The following is a 16,859-nucleotide window of genomic DNA, read 5'->3' as shown; positions in this document are numbered from 1 at the left end:
GAGCTCGCCACCGACACTCCACGCACACAGACACAGTGCAGGTACACACACACATGCACGCATCCACACGCACAGCGTCAGGCATAACACCGACCAAGACACCCCGTACACAGATAAGGGTGCCCGGGTCTGTGGAGACCCTCAGACAGAGGTATGAATATGCTCAATGGGGCCCATAGACCCGGGAGAGCCCAGAAGCCCCTGCACCAGAAGCCCTCCTGACACACGTGCAGACAGGCACATGCACCAGGGCCTCCCGCTGGAGAGTGGGCCCAGGCAAGTGAACACCACAGAGACCTGGGGATGACAGCAGGTACCCACAGCTCCCGCCCCCTCTTCCTACCAGGGCTCCACGTCAGCCAGCAGGACCCGCCTCCCACCCTCACAGTGCATCAGTGCAGAAAGCCAGCTCTGCTGAGGCTGCCGACAGGTCAGGTCCTAAAAGTCCGTCTGTGGGGGCCACATCACCCCCTCTGCCCCTGCCACCGCCTGGGCTGGCCACCACACGCTCACCAATGTGAACTTCTGGACAAGTGTCACTGGACAGGTCAGTCAGGAGAAGAGCAGGTGGCCATGTAGGGGGTGTGCAGTGTGACCGGGAGGGCAGGAGCTCCAGGACTCCAGGATTCAAAGGGAGCCAGGGATATGCCTGGGAGGCACATTTTTGAGGGGACTGACTTGATTCTAGGTAGATGTGCCTGGGGGGGTGGCCGGGACAAAGGCTGGAGTGGGCAGATGAAGATGCAAGTCCCCTCTTCCCAGAAGGGTGGTCAGCAGCTACTCTCTGCAGGGGGAGGCGAACTTGGGGAAAGAAAGTGACCAGCCAAAAGCGCTGCCCAGGAGGAGGCCCCTACGTACCCCACCAGGCTCTCTCTGGCCACTGGACAGGAGTGGACAGAGACCCTGTGTGTCCTCGATCCTGCCAAAGAGCTCACAGCCTCTGTCAGAGAACTTGAGGCAGCTGCTGTTCTAAGCTGACAGCCAGATCCCAAGCTTTCTGATTGTTTCTTTCTCAGAATCCAGCCCAAGGAAGCCCCTGCCTGAACCCCTAACTCCGAGGCACCTCCCACTGCCCAGGGCATGAATCATTCTCGGCCCCACCTCATGATGCAGGCTGTTGGACCCGAGCCCCTCGGCAGCAGAGGCTCCCCCTTCTCGGCCGCCACAGGCGCCAGCCTCTCTGGGGACAACGGCACCAGCTACAACGTCACCTTCCCTGAGCCACCGCCGGTCCTCTACGTGCTCCTGCCGGCAGTGTACTCTGTGATCTGTGCCGTGGGGCTGACGGGCAACACAGCCGTCATCTACGTGATCCTCAGGGCGCCCAAGATGAAGACAGTGACCAATGTGTTCATCCTGAACCTGGCCATCGCAGATGACCTCTTCACGCTGGTGCTGCCCGTCAACATCGCTGAGCACCTGCTGCAGCGCTGGCCCTTTGGGGAGCTGCTCTGCAAGCTAGTGCTGGCCATCGACCACTACAACATCTTCTCCAGTGTCTACTTCCTGGCGGCCATGAGCGTAGACCGTTACCTGGTGGTGCTGGCCACAGCACAGTCCCACCGCATGCCCCAGCGCACCCTCCGGGGGGCGAAGGTCACCAGCCTGTGCATCTGGCTCGCCGTCACTGTCATGGTGCTGCCCTACTTCGCCTTCGCCGGCGTCCACAGCAACGAGCTGCAGGTCACAAGCTGTGGGCTGAGCTTCCCTCGGCCTGAGCGGGCCTGGCTCAAGGCCAGCCGCGTCTACATGCTGGTGGTGGGCTTCATGGTGCCCATGTGCACCCTCTGTGCACTCTATGCAGATCTGCTGCGTCGGCTGCGCGCCCTGCGGCTCCACTCCGGAGCCAAGGCTCTGGGCAAGGCCAAGCGGAAGGTGACCGTCCTGGTCCTGGCTGTGCTAGCCGTGGGCCTGCTCTGCTGGACGCCCTTCCACCTGGCCTCCATCGTGGCCCTGACCACAGACCTGCCTCAGACGTCACTGGTCATTGGCATCTCCTATGCCATCACCAGCCTCAGCTACACCAGCTCCTGCCTCAACCCTTTCCTCTACGCCTTTCTGGACAACAGCTTCCGCAAGAGCTTCCGCACTACGTTCCGGTGCCCAGGGGCCTGAGCACCCCTCCCACCAGGGCCTTGGCGGGTCTGCGGGAAAAGGGCTGTCCCTTTCAAGGAACATCCCGCCTATTCCCCTCCCAGCACTGTTTTCTCCATGCAGGAAGACAAAGACTGATACAGGTTGGTCACCAAACCTGCAGAGGTGCCATGGGCCCATCCCTTCCCACGTCTCTGCCTCCTGGACAGCCCCTGGGTAGACAGGTGTGGGGCTGCAGGTCCTGGCCCAACCCTGCCTTTCTGACCCAGGCCGAAGGTCCTGGCACAAGAGACATCTGACTCAGGTCACCACAGAAAGATGGACCGGTGGACAGCCTGCCTAGACAGCTCCCTGACCACAGTCGTCTGGGGAGAGAGGAACCTGAATGGTGAGCTCATCTGGGGCCAGCGCGGCACTCCACCCTCAAGATTCCAGGCTCCTTCCAAGATAGGGCTTCCCTGGGGCAGCAAAGCCAGTCCCTGCAGAAGCCAAAGATGCTGCGCCAAAAGAGCCAGGAAACACACACTCAAGGCCTGCTGCGCGGGTGACATTTCACCAGGGCACCTGTGCCCCCGCCTGCCCCATGCCATGGCTCAGGTCTCCTCGAGTCCCCCAGTGGTGTGGGCCATGCCCCTTTGTGCGCTCCGTGAGATGGCCTACGGCCCACTCATGTTCTAGTATAGGACCCGGGGCCCTTCTGCCAGGACCTCTGACCCCACAGTCTAGAGAGAGCAGTGGTCACTTGGACCCCTTCCTCGCCAGGGTGTGGGGCCAGAGGGAGTCCACACTGAAACTCTGAGGGCTGGGTGGGGACACTGAGGGTCTGGCTGCTCAGAGACTGTTTTCTGCCAGGTGGGAGGGGTGGGGTCCCTGAAGACTGCCTTGGTAGTCCTCAGCCAGGCTCCCCGCTCTAGGCTTCGTGGCTCCCAGCTGCTTACACGCCTGGTGCTCCAGCCTTGCTGTTCTGTGAGTCACCCAGCAGCTCCCAATAACCCTTCTCAGCACAGATGCCCTGGGGCTCAGTCGTCATGACAGAGCTTGACGAGTCTGTTAAGCTAGCATGAAGGACCCACCCACCACTCACCACCCGGGGAGGTGGCCCAGGGTGCATGACGGCCTCCCCCGGCCCTCCATACATTCCCACTTCCCCGTGGAGGAGCTAGCGGCTTCTTCACTGTGCTGCAGTCATACCTCGCAAGCAGCAGCCGCAATCACGGTATCAGCGCTCATCCTGTGCCCTGAGAGCTCCTCAAGGAGACAGGCTGAGCCTCCCAACTCCCCGTCTAGGGCCACAGTGGTGGCAGAGCAGGTGCGTGGTGTGGACGAGCAAATGAACCGGCACAGCACTAACGCAGGCAGGGCTGTGTCATGAGAAGCCTCCAACAGTGCCAGAGCAAGAGACTCCTGGGCCAGTCTCCTGTGTAGACTCCCATGCCACCCTAGTCTGCCCCCGGGCCTCAGCAGAACATCCAAAGCAGAGAAGGAGCCAACCAAGTCTCCTCAGAAGACCCCAGACCCTTCATTTCCTTGGGTAGTTCCTGACCCCATCCACAGCCCAGCAGTGGGAGTGACGTCTTCCACCAGGAGCACCGTGGTGGGGATCAAGGCAGATCAGGCACTACCAGGAGGTCCACAGCCCCCGCCCCATCCCCACATCCTATAGCAGAGAGGGTCCTCAAGCAGGGGCCACAAGACCCCAAGGACAGAGAGCCAAGGGCCAGCCAAGATGGAGGGCAGAGGAGAGCCCTCACAAGTGTCCTGCCCAAGTGAGCTGCTGGAGGGACCCTGGCTGTCTCCTCACACGCCATCATGACCTCCTGAGACAGAGTGGGCACGAGGAGAAGTTCCCCGCGCTCTGACTCCTGACCCCAGGGAGGACCTGGTCCTCCCCTTCGGGTCCCCAAATCTCACCGCCATTGCCTGGAGCCTGGCCCAGCACCACCATGCCCAGGCCCTCAGCAAGGCCTCCACAGGCCACAACATCCCTGGATGTGGCAGGTGGCCCACAGCTTCCCTGAGGTGGAGCTGGACGCTGACACCTCCCCACGGCCCTGGCCTTCCTCCCAAAACTTTGCAAGGAAGGTTCAGCCATCCATTTTGCACGGGTGGGGAAACCGAGGCTCAGAGAAGTCGGGAGACTTGACCAAGCCCAGCGGCTGATGGGGGCAGAGGAGTGGGTGGAGGTGGGACACAGTGGGGGAGTGGTGGGGCGCAGTGGGGTGGAGGTGGGGTGCAGTGGAGCACAGTGGGGTGGAGGTGAGGGCACAGTGGGGTGGAGGTGGGGGCACAGTGGGGTGGAGGTGGGGGCGCAGTGGGGTGGAGGTGGGGGCGCAGTGGGGTGGAGGTGGGGGCACAGTGGGGTGGAGGTGGGGGCGCAGTGGGGTGGAGGTGGAGGCGCAGTGGGGTGCAGTGGAGCACAGTGGGGTGGAGGTGAGGGCACAGCGGGGTGGAGGTGGGGGCACAGTGGGGTGGAGGTGGGGGCGCAGTGGGGTGCAGTGGAGCACAGTGGGGTGGAGGTGAGGGCACAGTGGGGTGGAGGTGTGGCACGGTGGGGCGGAGGTGAGGGCACAGTGGGGTGGAGGTGCGGCACGGTGGGGGTGCAGTGGGGGCAGAGGTGGGGTGCAGTGGGGTGGAGGTGAGGGCACAGTGGGGTGGAGGTGGGGCACAGTGGGGCGGAGGTGGGGGTGCAGTGGGGGCAGACGTGGGGTGCAGTGGGGTGGAGGTGAGGGCACAGTGGGGTGGAGGTGGGGCACAGTGGGGTGGAGGTGGGGGCGCAGTGGGGTGGAGGTGGGGGCACAGTGGGGGCAGAGGTGGGGTGCAGTGGGGTGGAGGCGGGGGCACAGTGGGGCGGAGGTGGTTCAAATCCTGGGTGCGGACATGGCACTGCTCATCAAACCACGCTGAGGCAGCGTCCCACATGCCACAACTAGAAGGACCCACAACAAAGAATATACAACTATGTACTGGGGGGCTTTGGGGAGAAAAATGAAAAAATAAAATCTTTGAAAAAAAAATACTCCTCTTGGATCCACTCAAGGAAGAGAGAAGGGCTGGAGGTCTGCTGTGGCTTCACGGGGCAAAGAGCCCCGGGACCCACGTGGGAAGGGTGCCCCCCCGGATCCGCAAGGAGCTTCGTGCTGCAGGTACAGGAGTTGGTTGTTTAGGGAGAAACTGTGAATGCTGAAGAAAAGGGAACAGCCCCCAGCCTCTCATGAACCGTCGCACCAGTCCCAAAGTAGGAGCCTCCCAGGGACCCTCTGCCAAGGACAGAGCCTGGTCAGGTAGAGAGTGCCAGGCGGACTCACCAACTGACCCCCACATGCCAGTGCCCACCCAGCCCGAGTCAGAAACACCTTGGTGAGGAGAGTGCCCTGGCCAGTGGGCAGGGGTTTATTACGACCCCTTCATGACCCCTGGAGACAGGTTAAGGGTTGGTTACGTGTTGGGAAATCATACTTGTCACATGCACTACTACATGAAGATACATGTTACACGGGCACAAATTCATAAATCTTTCAGCCGTGGCAAGAAACGGCCGCCAAGTCTTCAGAGCCTTGCTCTGCAGGCAGCACGGGGAGGCCCATCCTCCCGGGACGCACCCCAGGGGCCAGGGCCCCTGAAGCAGAGCCAGCCCAGAGCCACCGTTCTGTTCTCTGCAGGTGCGCCAGGGCGCCTGGCCGAAGTCTGCAGCTCAGCCCACAGGCGAAGGCAGAACAGTCTTCTCGGTGTCACAGGTGTGTCAGTAGTGTGTCTGCAGGAAGAGTGTGTAAGGTCTCCAACGTGCAGCTTCCATCTGCAGACCGGGGAGGGCACTTCTGCCAGTGACCACAGCAGGAATACCCCTGCAGTCCCCACAGCCCAGAGAGTCCCTACAGTTTGGCTCCAGCAGGCCCTGCCAAGCCCCAGCGCTCACACCAGCTCTGCACGTGAACCCTGCCTCCAATTTGGCACCGTTTGAGATGAGTCCTGACAGCAGGAAGCTCAGGCCTCCCCCACAGATGCCTGGAGGCTTGTAAATGAAGCAGGGGGTCAGTTACTGGGGTGCAGAGCAGAAGCTGTCCTGAGCCCCACTCTTCCAAGGCCACTAGGACCCAAAGAGGGCACAGGCTTCTGCCAGCTGCACAGCCGCTGACCTCTGATTTCAAGGAAAGGTGAGACGGTGAGGGAGAGCCCCCAGATGGAGCATGACAGAGCCCTCCTCAGCACTAACAGCTGAGACCAGGCACACGGGGCCACTTCGTGTACGACTTAGCAGCCTGCAGTGGTCACGCAGCCCCCACTCCGCCCCGTCCATCTTCCTGAGCCACCTCCGCACGCCTGGATGGCTGCGTCTGCAGATAACTTATTGCGCTTCTGGATGGAAGAGTCTCACTGAGAAGCCTATGAGGGGAAGCGGGAGTAGGGGACAAGGAAGCAGCAGCAGCATGAGGCACGAGCGAGTCCTATCAGCAGCTTCGTGCTCAGGGCGAGTCCCACTGCCCAGAGACGCCTGCTGGCTCTCCAGGCAGTGCCAAACGGGTCCGGCTGCCCCAAGATGCTACAGGGCTCCATGCAGACAGCACACAGCACAAGGGGCATGCAGGACTACACACGCTGCTGTTGCACCTCCAGGTGAGTGCCCACTGGAGCATGCAGGGCGCAGCAGGGGAGAGGCCCAGGAAGCACGGGAGGGTCAGCATGGGCTCTGGCCAGTCACGCTCACTGCTGAGTCCTTGCATGCCCTCCCCACCCTGCACCAGGAAGGCAGCTTTAGTCTGAGCTGACCGGGTCCACGGAGGCAGCCTTAATGCTCTGACCTGTCCCATAATGTCACTAGGCCCCATGGGGCCACAGGGAAGCTCACTGAGGCTGGAGGGGCTCAGGGCTCAGGTGGTGCATCAGCCTAGAGCGCAGTGACCTGGGTGAGCTCCGTGTTGGGTGTTGACGGGCTCTGCGGGCTGACAGGAGCCATGGGCAGGTCCACGCCTAGTCATGCAGGCCGCGGGACTGTCTCAGAGGTCTTGCAGGCAAGGGCCACATCCTTGGCAATGCTGCGCACACGGTCAGACACCTGCATCTCCCGGCGCAGGGCAGATGCACAGCAGAACTTGCGGAAGCAGGCCTTGAAGTTCTCGTCCAGGAAGGCATAGAGGATGGGGTTGAGGCAGCTGTTGACGTAGCCGAGTGCGGTGCAGAAACGCAGGATGGCCACTGTGGCCTCACTGCCCGGCTGCACGCCCAGCCCTTGGACCAGCACGAACACCTGGACAGGGGTCCAGCAGCCCACAAACACAGCCACCACCACCAGCACCAGCCGCGTGATGCGCCGCAGGTTCCGGTCCTTCTCGCGGGAGCCGGACAGCAGGCGGACGCCACGCAGCCGTCGAATCATGAGGCTATAGCAGACAGAGATGATGAGCACGGGGATGATGAAGGAGAAGAGGAAGATGCAGATGGCAAACACGGGGCCCCAGTAGTCCTGTGGGGTGGGGATCTCCACCAGACACTCAATCTCTGCGGGGAGAGAAGTGGGGTCAGGGCAGGTGGGCGGGGAGCATGGTGCTGGGGAGGGCCCACCCCACTGACCTTCATCCTCGACCTGTGCAGAGCCCATGATGGCTACAGGGACGCCGACGACGGAGGCCAGGGCCCAGATGGCCACATTGACAGCCTGGGCCTTGCTGGACGTCCGGACGTCGAGGGCACGGATGGGGTGGCAGATGGCTACATAGCGGTCCACACTCATGGCGGTCAGTGTGAAGGTGCTGGTGAACATGTTGTAATAGTCGATGGCAATGACCGTCTTGCACAGGGCATTCCCAAACGGCCAGAAGCCGAGGAGGACATCTGTGCCCTGGAAGGGCAGTGTGAGTAGCACCAGGGTGTCAGCCAGGGCCAGGTTGAAGATGTAGATGTTGGTAGCTGTTTTCATCTTGGTGTGTCTGCAGAGAGGACAGCAAAAAGGACAGCTTCCTCAGCCACCGTGGCTGGACCTGGCAGCAAAGGGCAAGCGGCCTTCCTGTTGGCCACCAGGAGGGGTACCCACTCTGAGACCCTTGGTAAAACGCAGGCTCCAGGCCCAGCCCAAGGGCATGGGGCCTGGGGCAAACATTTTAACAAGCCCTTCAAGTACTTCGAGCACACGTGTGAGTTCCGAACCCAAAGACTGGTCTGTTTTAGAAAAGTCGGGTCGGGCAGCAGAGCTCACACCTGACTCTGAAGGGGAGTGAAGGGGTAGGAATCGTCAGAGAAAGAGCCTACCCTCCTCCCTTTCAACTCTCCGCCAAGACCCTTTGTGGACCGAAAGGCTGGCCCTGCAGCTGCCAGAGGCTTTCAAGGGCTCCAGAGTCTGTAAGAGTACGTCAGAGGGCTTCAGTCCACACTGTCGTCTAGCGATGGAGAGAGGAAATGACGACAGGGGTGGGAGGGGTGCTAACGGGGTCGGGTTGTACCTAAGCATCTGGAACAGGGTTTGGAAAATTATGGGTGCTTAATAAGTATTTGTCGAATGAATTAACAGTTGTGATAGTGGCTATGGTGGTGGTGGTCATAGACACGGTGATGACAGTGGCAGCACCAGAAGTGACGATGTTCCATGTCAACTAAGCTGCCATGAAGGAACCTGGGGTTTAGTTCTGCCTCTTAGAGAGGGGTTAAGAATAAGCATGAAGAAGACTTCCTGATGATCAAATAACAACAACAAAAATGATGATGGCAGACACCTGCACCAAGCTCTTCACATGGGTTTTATCTCACTTAAGATTCCAAAAATGCTATTTTGATCCCCATTCTTTGCAGGAGGACATACAGACTCAGAGGATCTAACTGGCCTTCTCAAGGCCACGGAGCTGGTGAAAAGCAGAGACAGTCAAGAGAGCCAGAAGACCAGCTGCAGATGGGAGAAAATATTTGCCAAAGAAACATCTGATACAGGACTGCTATTCAGAATACAGCAAGGACTCTTACTACTCAACTAAAAGAAAAGAGACAACCCAGTTAAAAAATGGGCCAAAGCCCTGAACAGACCCCTCACCACAGAAGATACACAGACAGCAAATAAGCACATAAAAAGACACTCCACATCATATGTCATTAAGGAATGCAAAGTAAAGCAACAGTGAGACACCACTACATATCTATTAGAATGGCCAAAACCTGGAACACTGACACCAAATGCCGGCGAGGATGTGGAGCAACAGGAACTCTCATTTTTTGCTGGTGGAAATGCAAGATGATACAGCCACCTTGGAAGACAGTTTGGCAGTCTCTTACAAAACTAAACCTATTCTTACTATTTGATCTAGCAATCACGCTCCTTGGTATTTACCCAAAGGTGTTGAAAACTTATGTCCACACAAAACCTGAACACAGATGTTTACAATAGCTTTATCCATAATTGCCAAAACTTGGAGGCAGGGGCAGGCCCCTTGGCCTAGGGTTAAGTTCGGCACGCTCCACTTCAGTGGCCCAGATTCAGATCCTGGGTGAGGCCCTACACCACTCCTTGGCAGCCATGCTGTGGTGGCAACCCACATATAAAATAGAAGAAGACTAGCACAGATATTAGCTCAGGGCAAATCTTTCTCAGCAAAAAAAAAGAAAAGAATAGAAAACCTTGGAGGCAACCAAGATGTCCTTCAGTAGGTGGATGGATAAATAAATTGTGGTCCATTCAGATAATGGAATATTACTCAGCGCTTAAAAAAAAAAAGAGCTGTCAAGCCATGAAAAGACGTGGAGGAAACTTAAATGAGTATCACTAAGTGAAAGAAGCCAATCTGAAAAGGCTACATGCTGCATGATTCCAACTATAAGATATTCTGGAAAAGGGAAAACTATGGAGACAATAAAAAGATGAGAGGTTGCCTGGGAGTAGCGGGAGGGATGAAGGTGGAGCAGACGATGGTTAGGGCAGCGAAACTACTCTGTGTGATACTATAAGGATGGATGCACGTCCTCGAACATTTGTCCAAAGCCACAGAATGTACAACAACAAGAGTGAACCCTTCTGTAAACGATGGACTCTGGGTGATTCTGATGTGTAACGCGGGTTCTTCAACTGTGACAAATGCACCATCAGGTGAGGGATGTTGATATGGAGGAGGCTATGATGTGTGGGGCAGAGGGTATACGGGAAATCTCTGTACCTGCCTCTCAGTTTTGCTGTGAACCTAAAACTGCTCTTGAAAAAATAAAGTCTTTAGAAAGGAGCAGGGCTTGGAACTGGGTGTTTCTAAATCCTGAGGGAGCCCAGCCCAGCCCACCGGCTCAGAGCACACAGTGCTGCTTCTCGGGCCAGTGCAGTCACAACAGCTCCTGTGCACCACTCTCTCTCTGGGGGCCGCTTGTGGGCAAGACAACCTTCCTTGTCTCCTGTAATCCAGGATGTAACTCTGGGAGTCATGAGGCCCCAGTGCAGGGAGAAGCAGAGGGGAGCACTCACAGAGGATGGACAGCACCCTCCAGACGGCTCAATTCTCACCCACAACACACCCTCCAGCCAAGAAGGGGCATGTGAGTCCAGAACCCTGTGGGTCAGCTGCTCCTCCCAGCCCCTTCTCTGAGCATGCACACTACACACACCATGCACACATACATGTGCATGCTCACACATACATGTACAGTGTGCATATACATCGCACATATCCATGTACACACGTGTGTGCACTTGCGTGTGCATGTACACACGTGCACACACAAGCACATCCCCATACTCTCCCACACACTGTCCCCATGCTGTCCTCCACTCTGCCCCTACACTGTCTCCCTACACTGTCATTCCACCCTGTCCACCATGCTGTCTTCAAGCTGTCCCCACACTTGCTCCACACTGTTCCCCACACTGGCCCCCACGCTGTCCCCCTATGATGTCAACCCCTCCAGCAGCCTGCCCTCCCCTCTTGGCCCCACAAGCTTTCCCATTCTGAGCACTAACAGACGCTGGAGTCAGCCCAGACACCAGCAGTGAACACGGAGTCCTGGAGCTGGAGGGAAGGCGTTTCTGGTGCCTGCCAGCACCAGCCCTGCAATGGGCTGACAAGAGCGGCCTCTCGGGGTTGCTGTGGGACCCATGAGATCCTCACGCGGCGGCTTGACTGGGAGCCTGGCCCACGGCTCAGACCAGGAAGCATCATCTGTCAGGAGTCAGGATGGTGCTCTGTCTGGGACAGAGCTGCGCACCCCTCCCCAACCCCAACTGGGGGGGCAGGGCTGGTCCCCTCCTCTCCCTCTCCCCCTAGTCAGGGGCCCCCACCCCGAGGAGCTGAGCATCCAGGGCCTCAGGATCGACCCTGCCCCGTGACAGGACAACCAGGAATTGAATGGGGAAGCAGGAAATTCCTGGGGAGCAGCCCGTGCCTGTTTCCCCTCTGCAGCTGTGTGGGACTCACCAGTCGGGGAGCTCAGCAGGGCCCAGCCTACCTGAGGATGACATACATGACGAGGCAGTTCCCCAGCAGCCCCCCGATGCACACAGCCAGGTAGAGCCCCAGGATGGTGACCTTGAGCCCGAGGGGCAGGAAGGCGCCATGGCTGGCGTTGAGCAGCAGGTGGGGGGGCAGCAGGCTGTGGTTGGGGCTCAGGAGGGACAGGTTGCCCTGCAGGTGGCTGCCGTAGAGGACCTCCCAGAACGGGGCAGGGAAGAGGGACTCCATGCTGCCACCCTGCTTGCGAAGCCACTCAGTACCTGGGAGGGCACAGGGACATGTGACCGCAGACCCAACACCCACCCAGCCAAGGCCTCCAAGCACAGTGTGCACAGCCCAGCAGGCATATGGACCCCCCAGGGGCAGCCACAGACAGAGGCATACACACACACACAAGGACACACAAAGCACAGAGATGTGCCTGTATATGCATGGACACGCAGGCACACACGAGTACACACACAGGAACACAAGAGACGTGTATGTACAGACAGGGACACACAAACACAGAGGCACGTGTGCACACACAGGGACACAGTCTCATCTGCCTTGCTCCTACATGGGACGCGTGGATGTAGTTACCCAGCGGGACACGTGTCCACCCACAGGGACTCAGGGACATACAGCCACCCGTGTGCTCACAGGCACAGGGACACACAGGTGCACACACACACCCCCGCACTCACACAGATACCCAAACCTGCCCTCATGCACACACAAGCACAAAAGGGGTCAAGACATGCCCAGAAACACCTGGGACACAGAACACAGGGCGGCCAAGCACACAGCCTCCGCCTGCCCCTCTGCAGTCCTGCCAGGAGCTGCAGGCCATCTGCAGGTCACCCCCACACCCGACCCCAGCAGCTCAAGTCTTACCTCAGCAACCTCTGGGGAGCTGGGGTGGTAGAGACCCTAACCCTCGGCTGGCTGGCAGAACAGGGCCGGGAGCCCCCGCCTGCCCGAGCACCAGGGCCAGGTCTGGATGGGCCGCAGCAGCAGCGGCAGCTGCTCCTTCTCAGTAGACGCCAGACCAGGCGCAGCAGCCTAGCGCAGAGCTGGGGGAGGGGGAGGAGGCTGCAGCTCCAGAAGGGGAGGGGCCACGCAAGCTGGAGGAGGGGGCACAGGGAAGAGGTCACCAGGCCCCACGCTGGATGGAGACACACGCAAAGACCAGGGCACACACCTAGTGATGAACGACAGAGAGGCTCAGATCCACAGAGCCTAGACAGAGACTGGCTGGGATGCAGTGACAAAGAGGCACACAGGAGCTCAGACACGTGGACAGACACATACACAAGGACACACCGGGACTCAGGGAGAGGCACATGGGGACTCACAAAGACATGGACACAGACAGAACAGACACACAGGACAGCAACTCGGGGAGACACACACAAGACACACAGACATGGGGCCACGTCTCCCACGCAGAGACACGGCCTTGGACGGACTCACACCAGCCTTAGTTGGCATTCCATGCCCAGAACAGTGCCCCTCAGCCAGGTCCAGGGGGAGTTGAGCCACAGTGGGCCAGCAGGTGGGTGGACACGTGGCAGTGCTCCTGCCCAGCCAGCCCTAAGCAGATCACAGCCTTGTTGTAACAAGAGGATGCCCGGATTCTGCTGGCACCCTACATGCCTACTGTGTGCCTTGCATGCCTACTGTGCACCACGTCCATCATGAACATGAGCTCATCCATCCCCACTGCATCTGGCCATTGCCATCAGCATCACCTTTGTGCAGACAAGAGCACTAAGTTTCAGAGGTGTGAAGCCATCTGTCAAAATGGCAGAGACAGGATTCGAATTCAGGTTTGTCTGTCACCAAGACACACCAAGGGTGTCTCTGCCACAGCTGGGTCCCAGAGCAACATCTGAGTATCATTCCCTCACAGCCTGGGCCCCCAGCACCCACACAGCTGAAGAGCTCCCATGGACCTGCCTCCTTCCCAGCACCGGGGTCAGATGCCATGTGTGTGACCCCTGAGTTGAGTCACCAGCCCCACTCAGCCTTGGGTCATTGTTCCTGCATGGGCTCTACCCACACAACCCAGACCCTGCTCTGAGCAGCCGTCTCCAAGGATGGGGACCTGGTTGCTAGGCAACTAGGAGCAGTGTCGCTAGGATACCTGGCGAATCAGGAGAGGATGGAGCAGGCAGATGCCCCAGGACTCAGCATCTCAAGCTGTCCCCCAGGACTTCTTCACTACAGCCGACTCAGGAACACGTGTGGAGACACAGGGCATGTCCACAGAGACATTCAGGACACGCAGGGACACACAGACTCACATGCCTGCACACACCAAAGATGCCCCAACAGGCACATGGGTAGACACACAGGCATGGGTATGCGCTCAGAAATGCACACACACTCAAAGGGACGCATAAACATGTGCACACAGATGCACATCACACCAAGGCACACATGAGACATGTGCGTAGACACGAGAACAGGAAACACACAGATCAGGGCCCTCGGACACCCAGGGAGCAGACATGTGCACCACCTCTGCAGACGAGGCTCGAAGCACCTCCCGCTGATAGCAGGGGCCCAGCAGCGGCAGGATCCCAGGGAGCCGTGGCCCCCAGCAGCCCCCGAGCTGGGCTCCCCAAGGCCCAAGCAGCCAACCTCAGTCCATCCTGCCCCAGCTACCTGTGCCCGCCGACCTGCTCACCAGCCAACAGAGCTGTTTCCTAACGGCCTATAGCTGCCTCCTCGCCCAGCAGACCTCAGCCTGGGGAAGAGGATGGGCCATGAGGCTGCTCGGAGGCCGCGTGAGTTACGGCCTGAGAGCCCCATGAGGGCACATCCAACCCAGCCAGCACAAGGGCAGCAGGAAGCGGACACCTGGCCCCTCGCAGGGACAGTCTCAGCCGAAGGGCAGGCTCGGTCACCTGGCTGGTCACTCCTCGTGGGTGGCAGCAGCCCAGCCCTGGACCCTGGAGGGCCCCCACAAAGGGGGCTAACACCCAAAAGAAATCGTCTAGGCCTCTCCTGACCCCTGAGCTGCCAGGGTGAGACACAGAACATACGTCACACATGGACACATGGCACAGCAGGGGACACATGTTGTACAAGAGAGCATTTGGGTCAAAGCAAGTCAACTTCAAACACACGTCATATGCAGGCAAAACAGACACAGGGGCACCAGGGACAGCCCACGACACGCAGCTTACACGAATGACAGCACAGAACACACGTCCACAAATCACAGTTAAAGCCCCACCTGGGCTGCGCTCAGAGGTCAGAGGTATCTGGGGCAGGACCTGGGCCCAGGGTGATATTTGCACCCACAGCCTGCGGTAAACATACCTCACACTCACATCCAAAGACTCACAGCCCGTAAAGGCCAGACAGCAGACTCGAGCGCTGGCCCCACGGTCTGGGGCAGGCTCGCTGTCTGCTCCCCTCCCTCTCTGCATGCTTCCCCACCCCCAGGCTGGGCACGGGAACCAAAGCATCATTGCTGGCAGCCTCACACTGAACAGCCGTCCCCTGGGGACTTCAGTCACCAGGCCGTACTCGGCCACTTGTGCTGTCAAAAAAGTGAAAGGATTTTAATAATTCTAAGTTTCATCATAATAAACTAATTTGCTCTTATGATTTCAACCTCATAATATTTATATTATGTAACAAGAGAATTGAGTCATAGATTTTCAATATAGTGTTAAATTTTGTAGCCATTCAATAAAGCTTATTAATTTTATTTTGAAGTTTATTTTCAGGCTTTGGCGCCAATCAACACGCTTTTAGATCTCAGCGTTTCCATTGGCCCTTGAAAAACACGAATCCTGGACACCGAAACAGATGGAAGACACCTGCCTGGTGGGTGTCTCACAGTTGCTGGGCCCTAGACACACGGGGAACACCTCCCTTCCCAATGCAACCGCAGGTGTATGGAGAAGCAGGAAGAGGCCATGCTCAGGAACGTGAGCTCTGTGGGCACCAAGCCCTCCAGGAATCGGGGAGGAAGGGAGCATCAATGTTTTTCAATCCTACAAAAATAGCGGGCAAGTCACAAGTCCCTTCTTGCAGGAGAAGGTGCCCCCACTCCCCCGTTACCCCACTTCACCACCAGAAGCCAGCAAGCCACTCCCCTCCTGTTTGCCCCCTGACCTGGACCCCAGGAGGCTGAGACCCCAGGGGCCCAGCTCCCTGTCTCAGAGAACTCGCCATGCGAGAGCACAGAGTGAGGGCCAGAGGCGGCACCAACCTGGGCTGCTTGTATCTAGGAGGCCTGTCTGGAGGAGGTGACCTGCTGGTCAGCCTTCCTAAGCCCTCATTGCTTCTTCCAGGGCCCAGAGAACTTTGTCTTCAACAAAGCCCCAGGTTGGTGCTGAATCTCAAGGCCCAGGCCACCCCCTAAAGGCACATGCAGAGTTGGGGGGGCAGCATCTAAGGAACGGCCATGAAAAGTCTTGGGGGCTGGAAGGGTGGTAGTCACTCTGTGGAGCTGGGGGATGGTGCCGGCTCGGGAATAGAGAGGCACAGAGACATCGCTCACTCTCTGACCAGGAGGCCAGAACGAGCTTTCAAAACAGTCAACAGCCTCCTGCAGAAAGGCCAGAACCTCAGCTGAGACCCCACCCCCAAAACCAGGACAGCACGACCTCAGGGCTCAGGTCCTGAACTCCCAAAAAGGCACCATTCATGGGCCCCTCACCCACGTCGGCCCTGGGGGCACATTCAAGAGTGAGGGGTAGAGTTATGTATGCACTGTGGAAGCCACCCACACGTTAACAAATTATGGATTGAATGCACTAATTTGGGCCGAATGTAAACTGTGGACTGCAAGCGTGAATTAATGAATTCTAGAATAAACTGTTGAGTTCATGAATAAATTATAGAATTAGTAAACTAAAAAGCGAATTAGTTATAAAATTAACGAATACTCAGATGACGGAAATCTAGAACCCAGGACCCAGAGATTTAGGTTGAGTAAAACCGGGGTCTGGTCTGGTGGGATCCCTCGGGGCCCAAACTTGCCTTGGAAGAGGTGAGCGTCCAGAGTTCTGCTCCACTTTCCCCTTTCTGTGAACACCACTGGCTGTGGGAGGCCTCTTGGGCCATGCAGAGGGGAAAGGGGCTCAGCCACAAAGGTCTCCTCATAGCTGTGCCCCCTGCCCCAAAACTAGCCCTCGAAGACCTCTCCAGCCAGGAAGCTGGGCCCACAGCTCCCAGAAGAGTGCATTTGGGGCTCCCCAAAAAGCAAAGACAAGGACTCAGGCTGAAAAAGCCAGCGGTCACCTCCTCCACAGTCCTCGACCGCCCAGAGCAGCTGGGGTGAGCGACCGGGAGCCCTGGACCCCTGCTCTGCCCACGCCCCACCGGAGGACAGCTCCGCCCCCCGTCGGGTTGGGG

At 58.4% G+C, this 16,859-nt stretch overlaps 2 protein-coding genes across 6 annotated transcripts; one reads left to right on the top strand and one right to left on the bottom strand.

Annotated features, from left to right (window-relative positions):
• Positions 1 to 406: 406 nt before the first annotated feature.
• On the top strand, positions 407 to 4,259 carry NPBWR2 (neuropeptides B and W receptor 2). Its single transcript, XM_070588816.1, has 2 exons — positions 407 to 547; positions 1,017 to 4,259. The coding sequence occupies exon 2, from the start codon at positions 1,081 to 1,083 to the stop codon at positions 2,113 to 2,115; it is 1,035 nt and encodes a 344-aa protein (XP_070444917.1). The 5' UTR covers positions 407 to 547; positions 1,017 to 1,080; the 3' UTR covers positions 2,116 to 4,259.
• A 1,193-nt stretch (positions 4,260 to 5,452) lies between these two features.
• Positions 5,453 to 16,834, bottom strand: OPRL1 (opioid related nociceptin receptor 1). 5 transcript variants are annotated; one of them, XM_008531260.2, is made up of 5 exons: positions 16,485 to 16,834; positions 12,375 to 12,681; positions 11,494 to 11,758; positions 7,660 to 8,015; positions 5,453 to 7,587 (listed from the first exon to the last, which is right to left on the bottom strand). In XM_008531260.2, the coding sequence occupies exons 3-5, from the start codon at positions 11,724 to 11,726 to the stop codon at positions 7,064 to 7,066; spliced, it is 1,113 nt and encodes a 370-aa protein (XP_008529482.2). In that variant the 5' UTR covers positions 11,727 to 11,758; positions 12,375 to 12,681; positions 16,485 to 16,834; the 3' UTR covers positions 5,453 to 7,063. The 5 variants fall into 5 exon arrangements, with proteins under 5 accessions (XP_008529482.2, XP_070443929.1, XP_008529483.1 ...); XM_070587828.1 differs by lacking the exons at positions 11,494 to 11,758; positions 16,485 to 16,834 and having other exon boundaries at positions 12,375 to 12,549; XM_008531261.2 differs by lacking the exons at positions 12,375 to 12,681; positions 16,485 to 16,834 and having other exon boundaries at positions 11,463 to 11,603.
• Positions 16,835 to 16,859: the final 25 nt, after the last annotated feature.

The sequence above is a fragment of the Equus przewalskii genome, chromosome 21 (assembly GCF_037783145.1).
Source record: "Equus przewalskii isolate Varuska chromosome 21, EquPr2, whole genome shotgun sequence".
NCBI classification, from domain to species: Eukaryota; Metazoa; Chordata; class Mammalia; order Perissodactyla; family Equidae; genus Equus; species Equus przewalskii.
This window is presented reverse-complemented; position numbering and strand designations above follow the sequence as displayed.

Excerpts from the sequence above, each read along its gene's own strand:
- NPBWR2 (XM_070588816.1), top strand. The coding sequence starts at position 1,081 with ATGAATCATTCTCGGCCCCACCTCATGATGCAGGCTGTTGGACCCGAG.
- OPRL1 (XM_008531260.2), bottom strand. The coding sequence starts at position 11,726 with ATGGAGTCCCTCTTCCCTGCCCCGTTCTGGGAGGTCCTCTACGGCAGC. Across the intron at positions 8,016-11,493 it reads GTCATGTATGTCATCCTCAG|ACACACCAAGATGAAAACAG; the intron begins GTAGGCTGGGCC and ends TCCTCTCTGCAG. Across the intron at positions 7,588-7,659 it reads TGCACAGGTCGAGGATGAAG|AGATTGAGTGTCTGGTGGAG; the intron begins GTCAGTGGGGTG and ends CTCTCCCCGCAG.